Source organism: Sander vitreus, chromosome 22 (genome assembly GCF_031162955.1).
Source record: "Sander vitreus isolate 19-12246 chromosome 22, sanVit1, whole genome shotgun sequence".
NCBI lineage: Eukaryota > Metazoa > Chordata > Actinopteri > Perciformes > Percidae > Sander > Sander vitreus.
The window spans coordinates 15,900,921-15,914,985 of NC_135876.1; the positions used below are offsets into that span (position 1 = coordinate 15,900,921).

A 14,065-nucleotide genomic window follows, 5' to 3' on the forward strand; every position below is an offset into this window, starting at 1 on the left:
CTTTTCTTTTCATTTTACACCAATGGAGGCCGCATGAGCAGAGCCTTGTAGCTGTACAGAAATTGTTTTAAATCTGCTTAAAAAGACACTGGAGTCAGTTGTGACAGATATTATCAAGAGATCTTTTATCAAACTATTTTTCATGATCCATAACTACAGTGCAGCCGGACAACTCTTTGTTTCTCGACTGCTGAAGCAAGCCTGAGATAACCTTGAATCTCCAGATTGATTTCTTGATAATATTCAGAACAAATGACCCGTGTTTCAACTTTGGTGCTTTTGTGCTGCTTCTCGGTGTTCTTTGTCTCACAAAGCTTTTTTCTGTACGAGAGAGAGAGAGAGTGAAGAAAACAGATCCATGCTGTGGAATGATAAAAGGCAGTGCTGTGAAATTTAATGTCATGCTCTTAATACTGTTTTTATGGAGGGGAGATCGTCTTCAGGTGTAATAATTTAGAAGAGTTTATTAGAGTGTTCAAAAGACGTAATAAACAGCATAAAAATGATGTGATAATGTCTTGTTTTTAACCGTCACAATGTTTGATTGAATGAATTGTTAAATGTTGGTACTACTTTTACTGGATTACAAAACACAGCATTTGACAAAATGTTTTATAGACTAGGCCTAGTGTTTGTCTACAAGTCCAAACTATTTGACAACTAGGTCGATTTTTCTTCTTCTCTGTGCTTTAGCTTAGCTATAATGTGATTTATAATGCACCTTATATTGGGACATTATCATTATCTGATAGACAGCAGATGATTCATGCATGAGGACAGCAATGGTAGTTTTGTATAATGCATGTACGCCACTTGGTGGCCGCTTGTATCATTACACTTGCTGGCACCACACAGGCCAATCACAAAAGAGGCCTTCAACAAAACAATATCCCATTTTGGTCAACTTTATTTCAAATCACTCTTGAAAAATGATACTGTGATTGTAATGTTTTCAAACTACAATGCTCTTTTCATTTACATCGTTCTCTGTTTAAAATCCATTAAGAAGGGTGGGGGGGCTTTTTGTTCAAACACGCCCATTAATTACATAAATCAACCTCGCTGTCGAAGTAGCACGCAGGAACTCATGGTGCATGTGAAACAAAGTGGGCTTGTGTGGTTGTTACGTAACTTTGGGGTGAGTCGAGCCAAATCTCACCACGTCCTTATAGTAGCTGACCTCGGTTTGTTCCGGCGTCGATCACAACAGAACAGCAGGAGCCTTTTCTTGAGCTCGACCAGCTTTGGTCCTCATGCCAGTGTGGCCCCAGAAGATTCCCATGAGGCAAAACATTACAAGTATCAGGGGGGAAAAGCTATAAGGGGACTAGGGCTGGGTACCGAATGTAATACTGTTGAGGCACCGACCGAATTGCCTCTTAAGTATCGAGTATCGAAAAATGCCTCGTCATTCAAAACCCAATTTCAATACCTTAGGAGTAAATGTCCTCAGCGTCAGTGAGCTGTGAGCATGCTTCTACCAAGATCAAATAATGTTTGTGATTGGCTGTCTTAACGTTACACGTCGTAGAGGCAGGCAGGAAAAACACTACGCTACGTCTTGCACAGAGGCGAGGCTCACATAAGAGTTGAAAAATAAAAAGATTTGTGCCGTAATGTGAAATGTGATTTATTTTTGTTTCGTCAAATTGGTATTGGAAAGAAATATTGTTAAGGAACTGGTATCAAAGTCACAGTATTGGTATCGGTACCGGTATCGAAAATGAATGAATACCCAGCCCTAAAGGGGACAAACAGATAATACCACAACAAGCAATAACCATGCAGTATTTATATCTACGAGTATGTCATAGCCTCACTGATATCCAACACAGTTGTTACAACTTATCAGGCAATACATCTGTATGGATAACGTTATGGTTCTTGTAAGACATGCAATAAGCAAAGTGCAATAATTAACTTAAGAGTTTAAAAAAAAAAAAAACATGTTTTAAGGCTTGATCAGTGAATGATTTAAAGTGCTGAGGAAAGATATACGTAGCAGAGAGCCCTCTTCAGAGTAAGTCTGTAGATTTGTGTAGCGCTACATAGTTGAATAATATGCTGCTATATGAAACGGAGGGAGCTTGTACGGGAACAGCCCCTCTTTTTAGAAGTAGAAGAAGTCGGATATGGCGGCAGGCAGATGGGTCATCAGCTGAAGTCTGATCCACCAGTGTGGCTCCATGGGGTTGTATCGTGTGTACGGACGCTTGGATATGATGGCATCAGTGATGTCATCCAGAACAGGGGACACAACCTTCTGTCCGCTGTTGCAGTAAGAGCGCATCAGAGCCATGTATTGCTCAAAGTGGGCTTTCCCATAATCCTCCTTCACATGCGGGGGCGCCTCATTCCACAGCTTATTGGCCGTGCTGGCCACAATGTCTCGGGTCAGGATGCCGGTGGCCACGATGAAGTTCCCCGGCTCGATTATGGACACCTTAACTCCCCAGGTCTTCATCTCATAGCGAAGGCAATCAGAAAACGCTTCCACACCATATTTCGATACACAGTAAGGTGACCGCAGGGCATTTCCCATCCTCGCATACATGCTGGCCAGGTTCACAACACGGCCTGCAGAGATAAAGGTAACAGAGATGGGTTACACTTTACTTGAAGGTATCTACATAAGAGTGACATGACAATAATGACGATAACGCTTCTTTTAGTAAGACGTCATTCGGTTTTTGTCATGACAAGTTAGGGTTAGTTAGGATTAGGGTTCATGTGTCATGACTGTGTCATGTGTTCATGACAGTGTCATGTCACTCTTATGTAGATACCTTCAAGTAAAGTGTTATCCAGAGATGTCGTCAGGCTTTTATACTCTATCTGAGAACAGTTCTCTTTAAAACAAATGCTGAATTAGATGAGTAGTATATTAATTATTATTATAATTAACAGTATAGTATAGCAATGACAATTGAATGCAGCACCACCAGTAATAAAGATGTAATAGGAAATGAATGTCCTTTGGTGCAGCCACAAACTCAAAGCCTGTTGAGCTTCCAGGTTGAAAGTTTAACTGTCTTTAGACATTAAGACATTCTTAACAAGAACATGGCCTGGAGCTGTGCTCTACATCACTACATCACTGTTTCTTGATGAGTCACTCATTGTCAACTTATTAAAAGCAGTGCGCCACACTGCTGTTCTGTTGGCAGCTGACACACCTTGTCAAAGACAACTTCTTTGACATTTGCATATATATATTTGCAAATAATTGAAGTTTTCTATTTGTTTTAAAACATTATCTATCAACTTGTTATTGCACCTAAGCGGTGGAATCAAGTACCATTCACAGTCCACACCACTGCTTTTCTATTTCCTTTTAAATGTCAACCAAGCTTCAACTAGCTTTAAGATGGATATAATTAATCCATAATGGGATTGTATTGTTGTATTTATTTTATTTACCATTTTATACTGTTATATTTTTCATTCTAGATTTGTATTACTGTCTATTGTGTTTTTCATTTCAGCACTTTTAACTATGTTGTTATTAATATTAAAGATTTATTTTCACATTATGGAGAAGGGCTTTCAATTTGTCTTTCAATTTCAAGCTTGTTTGCATTGTTAGCATTCATCACAGAAATCACTGGACACAAATTACTTGGTTGGCTGCACCGTTTTCTTTCAAAGATTAAATTCTATACATTAACTAAGAAACGTTCCTTTTTGGACACGATTGAACGCTATGTTTATGTGTTACAAAGTGATGATGTAGGTGTTATCACAGTGTTATCTTCCGGTCCCTGACCTTTGGCCCTGCGGATTAACGGCAGAACAGCTTTGGTGACCCTGATGGTGCCCCACAGGTTCACCTCTGACACCTGCTTGTAGGTTTCCATGGAGGTGAACTCTACTTCTCCAAACGTGGACACACCAGCATTGTTCACCACAGCCCACAGACCTGGATCATGACCCGTGACAGATTGTCATAGAGGGAAAAAAAAGCAGTCTGTGAATGAATAGACACACTAATCTTTTTAATCGAATTTAGTAAATACTTGTGAATTATTTACAGTACCACTTTCTGAGTCCTTCAGGTTGTCTTTGATATATTCTGCAGCCTGGTCCACCTGCTCCTCACTGCAGACATCCAGCTGGACTACCTTCATGCGATCTGAATGAAATTCTTCTAGTTCCTTTGCACCCTCTCCACCTTTATCCTGCAAGGATGACATGTCTCCTCAGTTACACCAACTCATGACATGAAGACAAAATGCATCAATTGAATCCAAAAGCTTTGGAAAATGCATTCCAAAAAATTGTACTATTGTACTACTAAAAATACTATGACTTTTTTCGACATACTATACTATGACTTTTTTCGACATACTATGCTGACTTTTTTTCAACTTTTTACGACATACAATACTATGACTTTTTTTAACATACTATACTATGACATTGGGTTACACTTTACTTGAAGGTATCGACATAAGAGTGACATGACACTGTCATGAACATGTCATAAACATTATAAACAAGTCATGAACGTTTATGACATAACGCTTCTTTCATTAAGTGTCATTCGGTTTTTGGCATGACAAGTTAGGGTTAGGGTTAGAGTTACAGTTAGGGTTCATGTGTCATGACAGTGTCATGTGTTCATGACAGTGTCATGTCACTCGTATGTAGATACCTTCAAGTAAAGTGTTACCAAAAATTGTAGTTACTTAATGCATTATTCAAACTCAGAGAATCCTCTTTTGTCTTGCACTTATACAGCGTAAATAAAGGCCGTAGAGTTGCATGGGTACTCTTTTGAACAGTTTCAGTAGATGAGTAGTTACTGTATGTATTGCTCACACCTTGAAAAGACATCCAGCAAAGACTGTGAAGCCAAGCTTGTGGAGATGTTTGGCAAGGGCATGACCAAATCCACTGTCACAACCTGTAACAAACACAGCTTTCCCCTTCACCTGCAGCGAGGGGCAAAATATAGTAAGGCTTTTGTCATTTTCACCCAAGACACACATAAAGCCATAGTGATTTACAAAAAGGAAAATATAAAAGCTAGCATGCATTAATACATAATGTGTATAATGTAATAACATAAAAGTCAGTTTTGTTATTTATGAACAAAACAGCACCAATTCATTATTTACAGCAATGTCTAGCTGATCTCCTATATTATAACATTTTTTAATGACATACTATACGATGACTTTTTTGACATGCTATAATATGACTTTTTCGAAATACTATACTATGACTTTTTATGACTTTAGTCGACAAGACAACTATTACTTTTTCGTCGTACTATACCATGTCTTTTTATGACATACTCTACTATAACTTTTTTCGACACACTATATTACGACTTTTTTGACATACTATACTATGACTTTTTATGACATACTATACTATAACTTTTTATGACTTTTTTCAACATGCTATACTGTGACTATTTTGTGACTTTTTTCGACATACTATACTATGTCTCTTTTTGACATACTATACTATGACTTTTTTTCAACATGCTTGTACTATGACTTTTTTGTGACTTTTTTCAACATACTATACTATGACTTTTTTCAACATGCTATTTTGTGACTTTTTTGTGACATTCTATGCTACGACTTTTTTATGACTTTCTATACTGACTTTTTCCACTGCATCTGTGTCTGTTTGCCGGTTGGAACAACAAATGTTAGAACAAACAATTAAAGTGAGAACTCAGGAATAGCTCACTGAGGTAAGCTGCTGACTCAAATGAAACTTTGTAATTTGAGGTAGAAGGATCAAACCCCCTTCATGTCTTGTGAGATTTTAAACTTCTGTCTTCAGTAATGTGAACGATAAATACAACATTTAACCATTGTACGTCAGTTTTATAAATAGTTCAGCAAGGTAAGGTAATGAAGATTTGAGAGTTCACTTCTTTTAAAGGAGCAGTGAATATTAAGGTCTAACACTGGAAGGGAAGAAATCAAATATACAATGAAATAATGGTGACGTGTGAAGGATCAGATAGCTTAGTGTGGTGGAATGGTAGTTGGAAGACCACGCTGGTTCTGTATTCAAATCTTATGAGTTGTGACCTTTTTTCGACATACTATGCAATGACTTCTTTCCACATACTATACTATGACTTTTTGATTTTTTCCGACATTCTATATTACTTTTTGTGACTTTTTTCAACATACTATATTATGACTTTATTTTCGACTTTGATCGACTTACTATACTGTGACTTTTGTACCACTTTTTTCAACATACTATACTATGACTTTTTTTTATCACTTTTTTCGACATACTATAATTTTACATTTTCAACATACTATAATATGACTTCTTTCAACATACAATGCTATGACTTCATTTTCAACTTTGTTCGACTTACTATACTATGACTTTTTAATCACTTTTTTCGACATACTAGTGACTATTTTATCACTATGATTTTTTTTTACTTACTACACAAATACTTTTTTTAGGTCCAATATGCTAAGTGAAAGAGGCGAATAAGCCAAAATCATGAAAGCTTCTGTCAGGTCACGTAGCTTAGAGTGCTAAGTGTATGATTGGAAACAGAAGGTTGTGTGTTTGAATCCTATATGTCTATGTAAGTTTTGAGGTCTGATACACTAAGTGAAAGAGACAAATATGCCCAAATCACAAAAACTTCTGTTTGGTCTGATTGCTTAGAGTGATAAGAGAAAGGTAAGAAGACAGAAGGTTGATGGTTCAAATCCTATAAAACAACTTTTTTTCGACATACTGTACTATGACTTTTTTGTGACTTTTTTCGACATACTATACTATGATTTTTTTCGACATACTGTACTATGACTTTTTTCGACATACTACACTATGACTTTATTTGTAACTTTTTCCGACATGCTATACTATGACTTTTTTGACTTTTTTTGACATACTATACTATGACTTTTTTTCGCCTTATTTTGACATACTATACTATGAATTTTTTCCACATACTATGCTGACTTTTGTTGTAACTTTTTCCGACATGCTATACTATGACTTTTTTCCACATACTATACTATGACTTTTTGTGACTTTTTTTGACATACTATACTATGACTTTTTTTCGCCTTATTTCGACATACCATACTATGACTTTTTTGTGACTTTTTTCGACATACAATACTATGACTTTTTTAACATACTATTCTATGACAAATCCTATAATATGACGTTTTGTGACTTTTTTCGACATACTATACTATGACTTTTTTCGACATACTATGCCGACTTTTTTTCAACTTTTTACGACATACAATACTATGACTTTTTTAACATACTATGCTATGACAAATCCTGTAACATGAGTTTTTGTGACTTTTTTCGACATACTATACTATGACTTTTTTCGATGTACTATACTATGATTTTTTTTGGCATACTACACTATGACTTTATTTGTAACATTTTTCGACATACTATACTATGACATTTTTCGACATACTATACTTTGACTGTTTTGACTTTTTTTGACATACTATACTATGACGTTTTGTGTCATTTTTTTGGACATACTATACTATGACTTTTTCCGACATACTATACTATGACTTTTTTTGACATCGTCTATGACGTTTTGTGACTTTTTTCGACATACTATACTATGACTTTTTTCGACATACTATACTTTGACTTTTTTCCACATACTGTATTTTGACTTTTTTCCACATACTATACTTTGACTTTTTTCCACATTCTATGACTTTTTTTTGGCATACTACACTATGACTTTATTTGTAACTTTTTCCGACATGCTATACTATGACTTTTTCTGACATACTGTACAATTACTTTTTCCGACATACTATACTATGACTTTTTCCGACATACTATACTATGACGTTTTGTGACTTTTTTCGACATACTATACTTTGACTTTTTTTGACATACTGTACTTTGACTTTTTTCCAAATACTATACTATGACTTTTTTTGGCAAACTACACTATGACTTTATTTGTAACTTTTTCCGACATGCTATACTATGACTTTTTCTGACATACTGTACAATTACTTTTTCCGACATACTATACTATGACTTTTTCCGACATACTATACTATGACTTTTTTTGACATACTATACTAGGACGTTTTGTGACTTTTTTCGACATACTGTACTATGACTTTTTTTCGAAATACTATACTATGACTTTTTTCGACATACTATACTTTGACTTTTTTCCACATACTGTACTTTGACTTTTTTCCACATACTATACTTTGACTTTTTTCCACATTCTATGACTTTTTTTTGGCATACTACACTATGACTTTATTTGTAACTTTTTCCGACATGCTATACTATGACTTTTTCCGACATACTGTACAATTACTTTTTCCGACATACTATACTATGACTTTTTCCGACATACTATACTATGACGTTTTGTGACTTTTTTCGACATACTATACTATGACTTTTTTCGACATACTATACTTTGACTTTTTTTGACATACTGTACTTTGACTTTTTTCCACATACTACACTATGACTTTATTTGTAACTTTTTCCGACATGCTATACTATGACTTTTTCTGACATACTGTACAATTACTTTTTCCGACATACTATACTATGACTTTTTTCGACATACTATACTTTGACTTTGTTCCACATACTATACTATGACTTTTTTTGGCATACTACACTATGACTTTATTTGTAACTTTTTCCGACATGCTATACTATGACTTTTTCCGACATAATTACTTTTTCCGACATACTAGACTATGACTTTTTTGACTTTTTTTGACATCGTCTATGACATTTTGTGACTTTTTTCGACATACTATACTATGACTTTTTTCGACATACTATGCTGACTTTTTTTCAACTTTTTACGACATACAATACTATGACTTTTTTTAACATACTATACTATGACAAATCCTGTAATATGACTTTTTGTGACTTTTTTCGACATACTATACTATGACTTTTTTCGACATACTATACTATGACTTTTTTCGACATACTATACTTTGACTTTGTTCCACATACTATACTATGACTTTTTTCGACATACTATACTATGACTTTTTTCGACATACTAAACTTTGACTTTTTTCCACATACTATACTATGACTTTTTTTGGCATAATACACTGACTTAATTTGTAACTTTTTTCGACGTAATATACTATGACTTTTTTCAACATACTATACTATGACTTTTTTCGACATACTATGCTGACTTTTTTTCAACTTTTTACGACATACAATACTATGACTTTTTTTAACATACTATGCTATGACTTTTTTTCGACATACTATACTATGACTTTTTTCGACATACTATACTTTGACTTTTTTCCACATATTGTACTTTGACTTTTTTCCACATACTATACTTTGACTTTTTTCCACATACTATGACGTTTTTTTGGCATACTACACTATGACTTTATTTGTAACTTTTTCCGACATGCTATACTATGACTTTTTCGGACATACTGTACAATTACTTTTTCCGACATACTATACTATGACTTTTTCCGACATACTATACTATGACTTTTTTTGACATACTATACTATGACGTTTTGTGACTTTTTTCGACATACTATACTTTGACTTTTTTTACACATACTATACTATGACTTTTTTTGGCATACTACACTATGACTTTATTTGTAACTTTTTCTGACATGCTATGACTTTTTCTGATATACTGTACAATTACTTTTTTTGGCATACTACACTATGACTTTATTTGTAACTTTTTCTGACATGCTATACTATGACATTTTCTGACATACTGTACAATTACTTTTTCCGACATACTATACTATGACTTTTTCCGACATACTATACTATGATGTTTTGTGACTTTTTTCGACATACTATACTATGACTTTTTTTGGCATACTACACTATGACTTTATTTGTAACTTTTGTAACTTTTTTCGACATACTATGCTGACTTTTTTCAACTTTTTACGACATACAATACTATGACTTTTTTTGACATACTATACCATGACTTTTTCGGACATACAATTCTATGACTTTATTTCGACTTTTTTCGACTATTATACTGTGACTTTTTTGACATACTATACCATGACTTTTTTTCGACATACAATTCTATGACTTTATTTTGACTTTTTTTTCGATATTCTATGACTTTTTTCGACATGCTATACTATTACTTTTTTCGACATACTATTCTATGACTTTTTTTCAACATGGTTAAACTTTGACTTTTCTGTGACTTTTCCCGACATACGACTATTACTTTTTTGGTGACTTTTTTCAACATACTATACTATTGACTTTTTTCGATATAGTATACTATTACTTTTTTCCACGTACTATACTTCGACTTTTTTCAACATGCTATATTGTGACTTTTTGTCGCCTTATTTTGACATACTATACTATGACTTTTTTCAACATACTATGCTGACTTTTTTTACATACTTTTCTATGACAAATCCTATAATATGACGTTTTGTGACTTTTTTCGACATACTATACTATGACTTTTTTCAACATACTATGCTGACTTTTTTTCAACTTTTTACGACATACAATACTATGACTTTTTTTAACATACTATACTATGACTTTTTTTGGCATACTATACTGACTTTATTTGTAACTTTTTTCGACATAATATACTATGACTTTTTTCGACATACTATACTATGACTTTTTTCGACATACTATGCTGACTTTTTTTCAACTTTTTACGACATACAATACTATGGCTTTTTTAACATACTATGCTATGACAAATCCTGTAACATGAGTTTTTGTGACTTTTTTCGACATACTATACTATGACTTTTTTCGACATATTATACTATGATTTTTTTTGGCATACTACACTATGACTTTATTTGTAACATTTTTCGACATACTATACTATGACTTTTTCCGACATACTAGACTATGACTTTTTCCGACATACTATACTATGACTGTTTTGGCTACATACTATACTATGACTTTTTTGACATACATTATTTTTCCGACATACTAGACTATGACTTTTTCCGACATACTATACTATGACTGTTTTGACTTTTTTTGACATACTATACTATGACGTTTTGTGTCATTTTTTTGGACATGCTATACTATGACTTTTTCCGACATACTATACTATGACTTTTTTGACTTTTTTTGACATCGTCTATGACGTTTTGTGACTTTTTTCGACATACTATACTATGACTTTTTTCGACATACTATGCTGACTTTTTTTCAACTTTTTACGACATACAATACTATGACTTTTTTTTAACATACTATACTATGACAAATCCTGTAATATGACTTTTTGTGACTTTTTTCGACATACTGTACTATGACTTTTTTGTGACTTTTTTCGACATACTATACTATGACTTTTTTCGACATACTATACTATGACTTTTTTCGACATACTATACTATGATTTTTTTTGGCATACTACACTATGACTTTATTTGTAAACATTTTTCGACATACTATACTATGACTTTTTTCGACATACTAAACTTTGACTTTTTTTGGCATACTACACTGACTTTATTTGTAACTTTTTTCGACATACTATACTATGACTTTTTTCGACATACTATACTATGACTTTTTTCGACATACTATGCTGACTTTTTTTCAACTTTTTACGACATACAATACTATGACTTTTTTTTAACATACTATGCTATGACTTTTTTCGACATACTGTACTATGACTTTTTTCGACATACTATACTATGACTTTTTTCGACATACTATACTTTGACTTTTTTCCACATACTGTACTTTGACTTTTTTCCACATACTATACTTTGACTTTTTTCCACATTCTATGACTTTTTTTTGGCATACTACACTATGACTTTATTTGTAACTTTTTCCGACATGCTATACTATGACTTTTTCCGACATACTGTACAATTACTTTTTCCGACATACTATACTATGACTTTTTCCGACATACTATACTATGACTTTATTTGTAACTTTTTCTGACATGCTATACTATGACTTTTTCTGACATACTGTACAATTACTTTTTTTGGCATACTACACTATGACTTTATTTGTAACTTTTTCCAACATGCTATACTATGACTTTTTCTGACATACTGTACAATTACTTTTTCCGACATACTATACTATGACTTTTTCCGACATACTATACTATGACGTTTTGTGACTTTTTTCGACATACTACACTATGACTTTATTTGTAACTTTTGTAACTTTTTTCGACATACTATGCTGACTTTTTTCAACTTTTTACGACATACTATACCATGACTTTTTCGGACATACAATTCTATGACTTTATTTCCCTACATACTATACTATTACTTTTTTTGTGACTTTTTTCAACATACTATACTATTGACTTTTTTCGATATAGTATGCTATTACTTTTTTCCACATACTATACTTCGACTTTTTTCAACATGCTATATTGTGACTTTTTCGGACATACAATTCTATGACTTTTTGTTACTTTTTTCAACCTACTATGCTGACTCTTTTGTGACTTTTTTTGACATACAATTCTATGAATTCTTTTCAACTTTTTTCGACATACAATACTATGACTTTTTTTCGACATACTATACTATGCCGTTTTTATAACAGATACTATGACTGGTAATAAAATGAAAATATTCCACAATGGAATATCAAAGAAATTAAAAGGATCGTCTATTCCATTTTAATGACTATGACTTTTATGACATTTTTATGACATTCTATACTATGACTTTCTATGGCATTTTTCATGGCATACTATTATTTATGAAATTTTCATGACAGCCTATATTATGAAACTGTATTCGACATTTGTTATGGCATATAATATGGAACTGTATTTGACATTTATTTTGGTATACAGCGTTGTTACAGAAGGCATTCCGTAATTTTTCATCAGTGTCAACTACGTGATATATTAAACTGATGCTGTGACATTTGCATCCCTATGGATCATATTTGGACATTAATTAATTTTCGTGTTGGAAATAACAGCCCATACTGTAACATTAACGTTACCTCCACCAATCCTCTAGGAATTCGAGGCGTCGCCACGTACAAGACAAAAAGTAAATACAGCACAACTATGCACTCGGTTACACTCGTCTCCGGTAATCCCAACATCCTCATCGCTACGTTCAGTAGAGCAGGTAGTCCAAAACCCAACACAACCGTCAGAAACACTGAAAATGACACAAGAAGCGACACTCGGAACACGGAGAGCGGGGCCATCTTGACAGAATGGTGTGTTTACTTTCCAGGCGAAGCGATCTACATCACCCGCCGCGGGGTCACGGCACGCCCCCTGAATGAGAGCACCGTAAATCCCCGGGGCTGCTTTCAGTTAACAGAAATTTCGGTAAAATATTAGTCATTAGAAAGTAACCGTTAACGTTAGAAAACTTGTAGGCGTTCAGTTGCTGTTTACGAACGTGTTAAGACTTGTGCAGTGTCAGTTAACACCCGCCGTTATTCATTTTTGTTTTAGATAAAGCCTGTAGCAGTTAACTAGTTATCTGTGAACAACTTATAAGTTAATGGACTTTATCATTTCTTACATCCACAAGCTTCGGCAAACAAAAGTGAGTCCGGTCCTGGTCCGGACACCGGTCTGTCCGTCAATGGGACTCATGCGAAACCGGAAGTACGCAGGAGTGAAACTCCTTACCTTTATATAAACCCCTTTGGATTCGAACACGTTCCTCAATTTTCTCTCTGGTACGTCTGTAATTCATTGTGTAAAGGTAGCTCAAAGAATGTGTGTCCGTGCCAACAATACATTTGTGTCGGTGTGCTTAAAAATAAGTTACTCATGTACCATTTCATAGTATGAGCTGCCTTAATTTACAAATCTTGGTAAAATTGTATTATATTTCCCACAGACTGAGCAACTTCCCTAAGGTACTGTATGCACAATTATACTGCAGCTCATGTAGAGGGAGCAGCTTGAGTGTCAGAACTGGTTTTGTATGCACACCAAATTAATTAAATATATGCCTCTGAAATCTCCCTCTCTCCACCTCAAGGAAAAAAAGAAAAAAAAAACCCAAACTTTTAATGAGGTTTTTAATATTTTCAG

The 14,065-nt window shown here is 33.9% G+C and overlaps 1 protein-coding gene across 1 annotated transcript; it reads right to left on the reverse strand.

The window, feature by feature from the left end:
* Nucleotide 1: 1 nt before the first annotated feature.
* bdh1 (3-hydroxybutyrate dehydrogenase, type 1) lies at nt 2–13,315 on the reverse strand. The gene is made up of 5 exons (XM_078280836.1): nt 13,006–13,315; nt 4,824–4,934; nt 4,037–4,178; nt 3,767–3,919; nt 2–2,577 (listed from the first exon to the last, which is right to left on the reverse strand). Exons 1-5 carry the CDS (start codon nt 13,216–13,218, stop codon nt 2,111–2,113), a joined length of 1,086 nt encoding a protein of 361 aa, XP_078136962.1. The 5' UTR covers nt 13,219–13,315; the 3' UTR covers nt 2–2,110.
* Nucleotides 13,316–14,065: the final 750 nt, after the last annotated feature.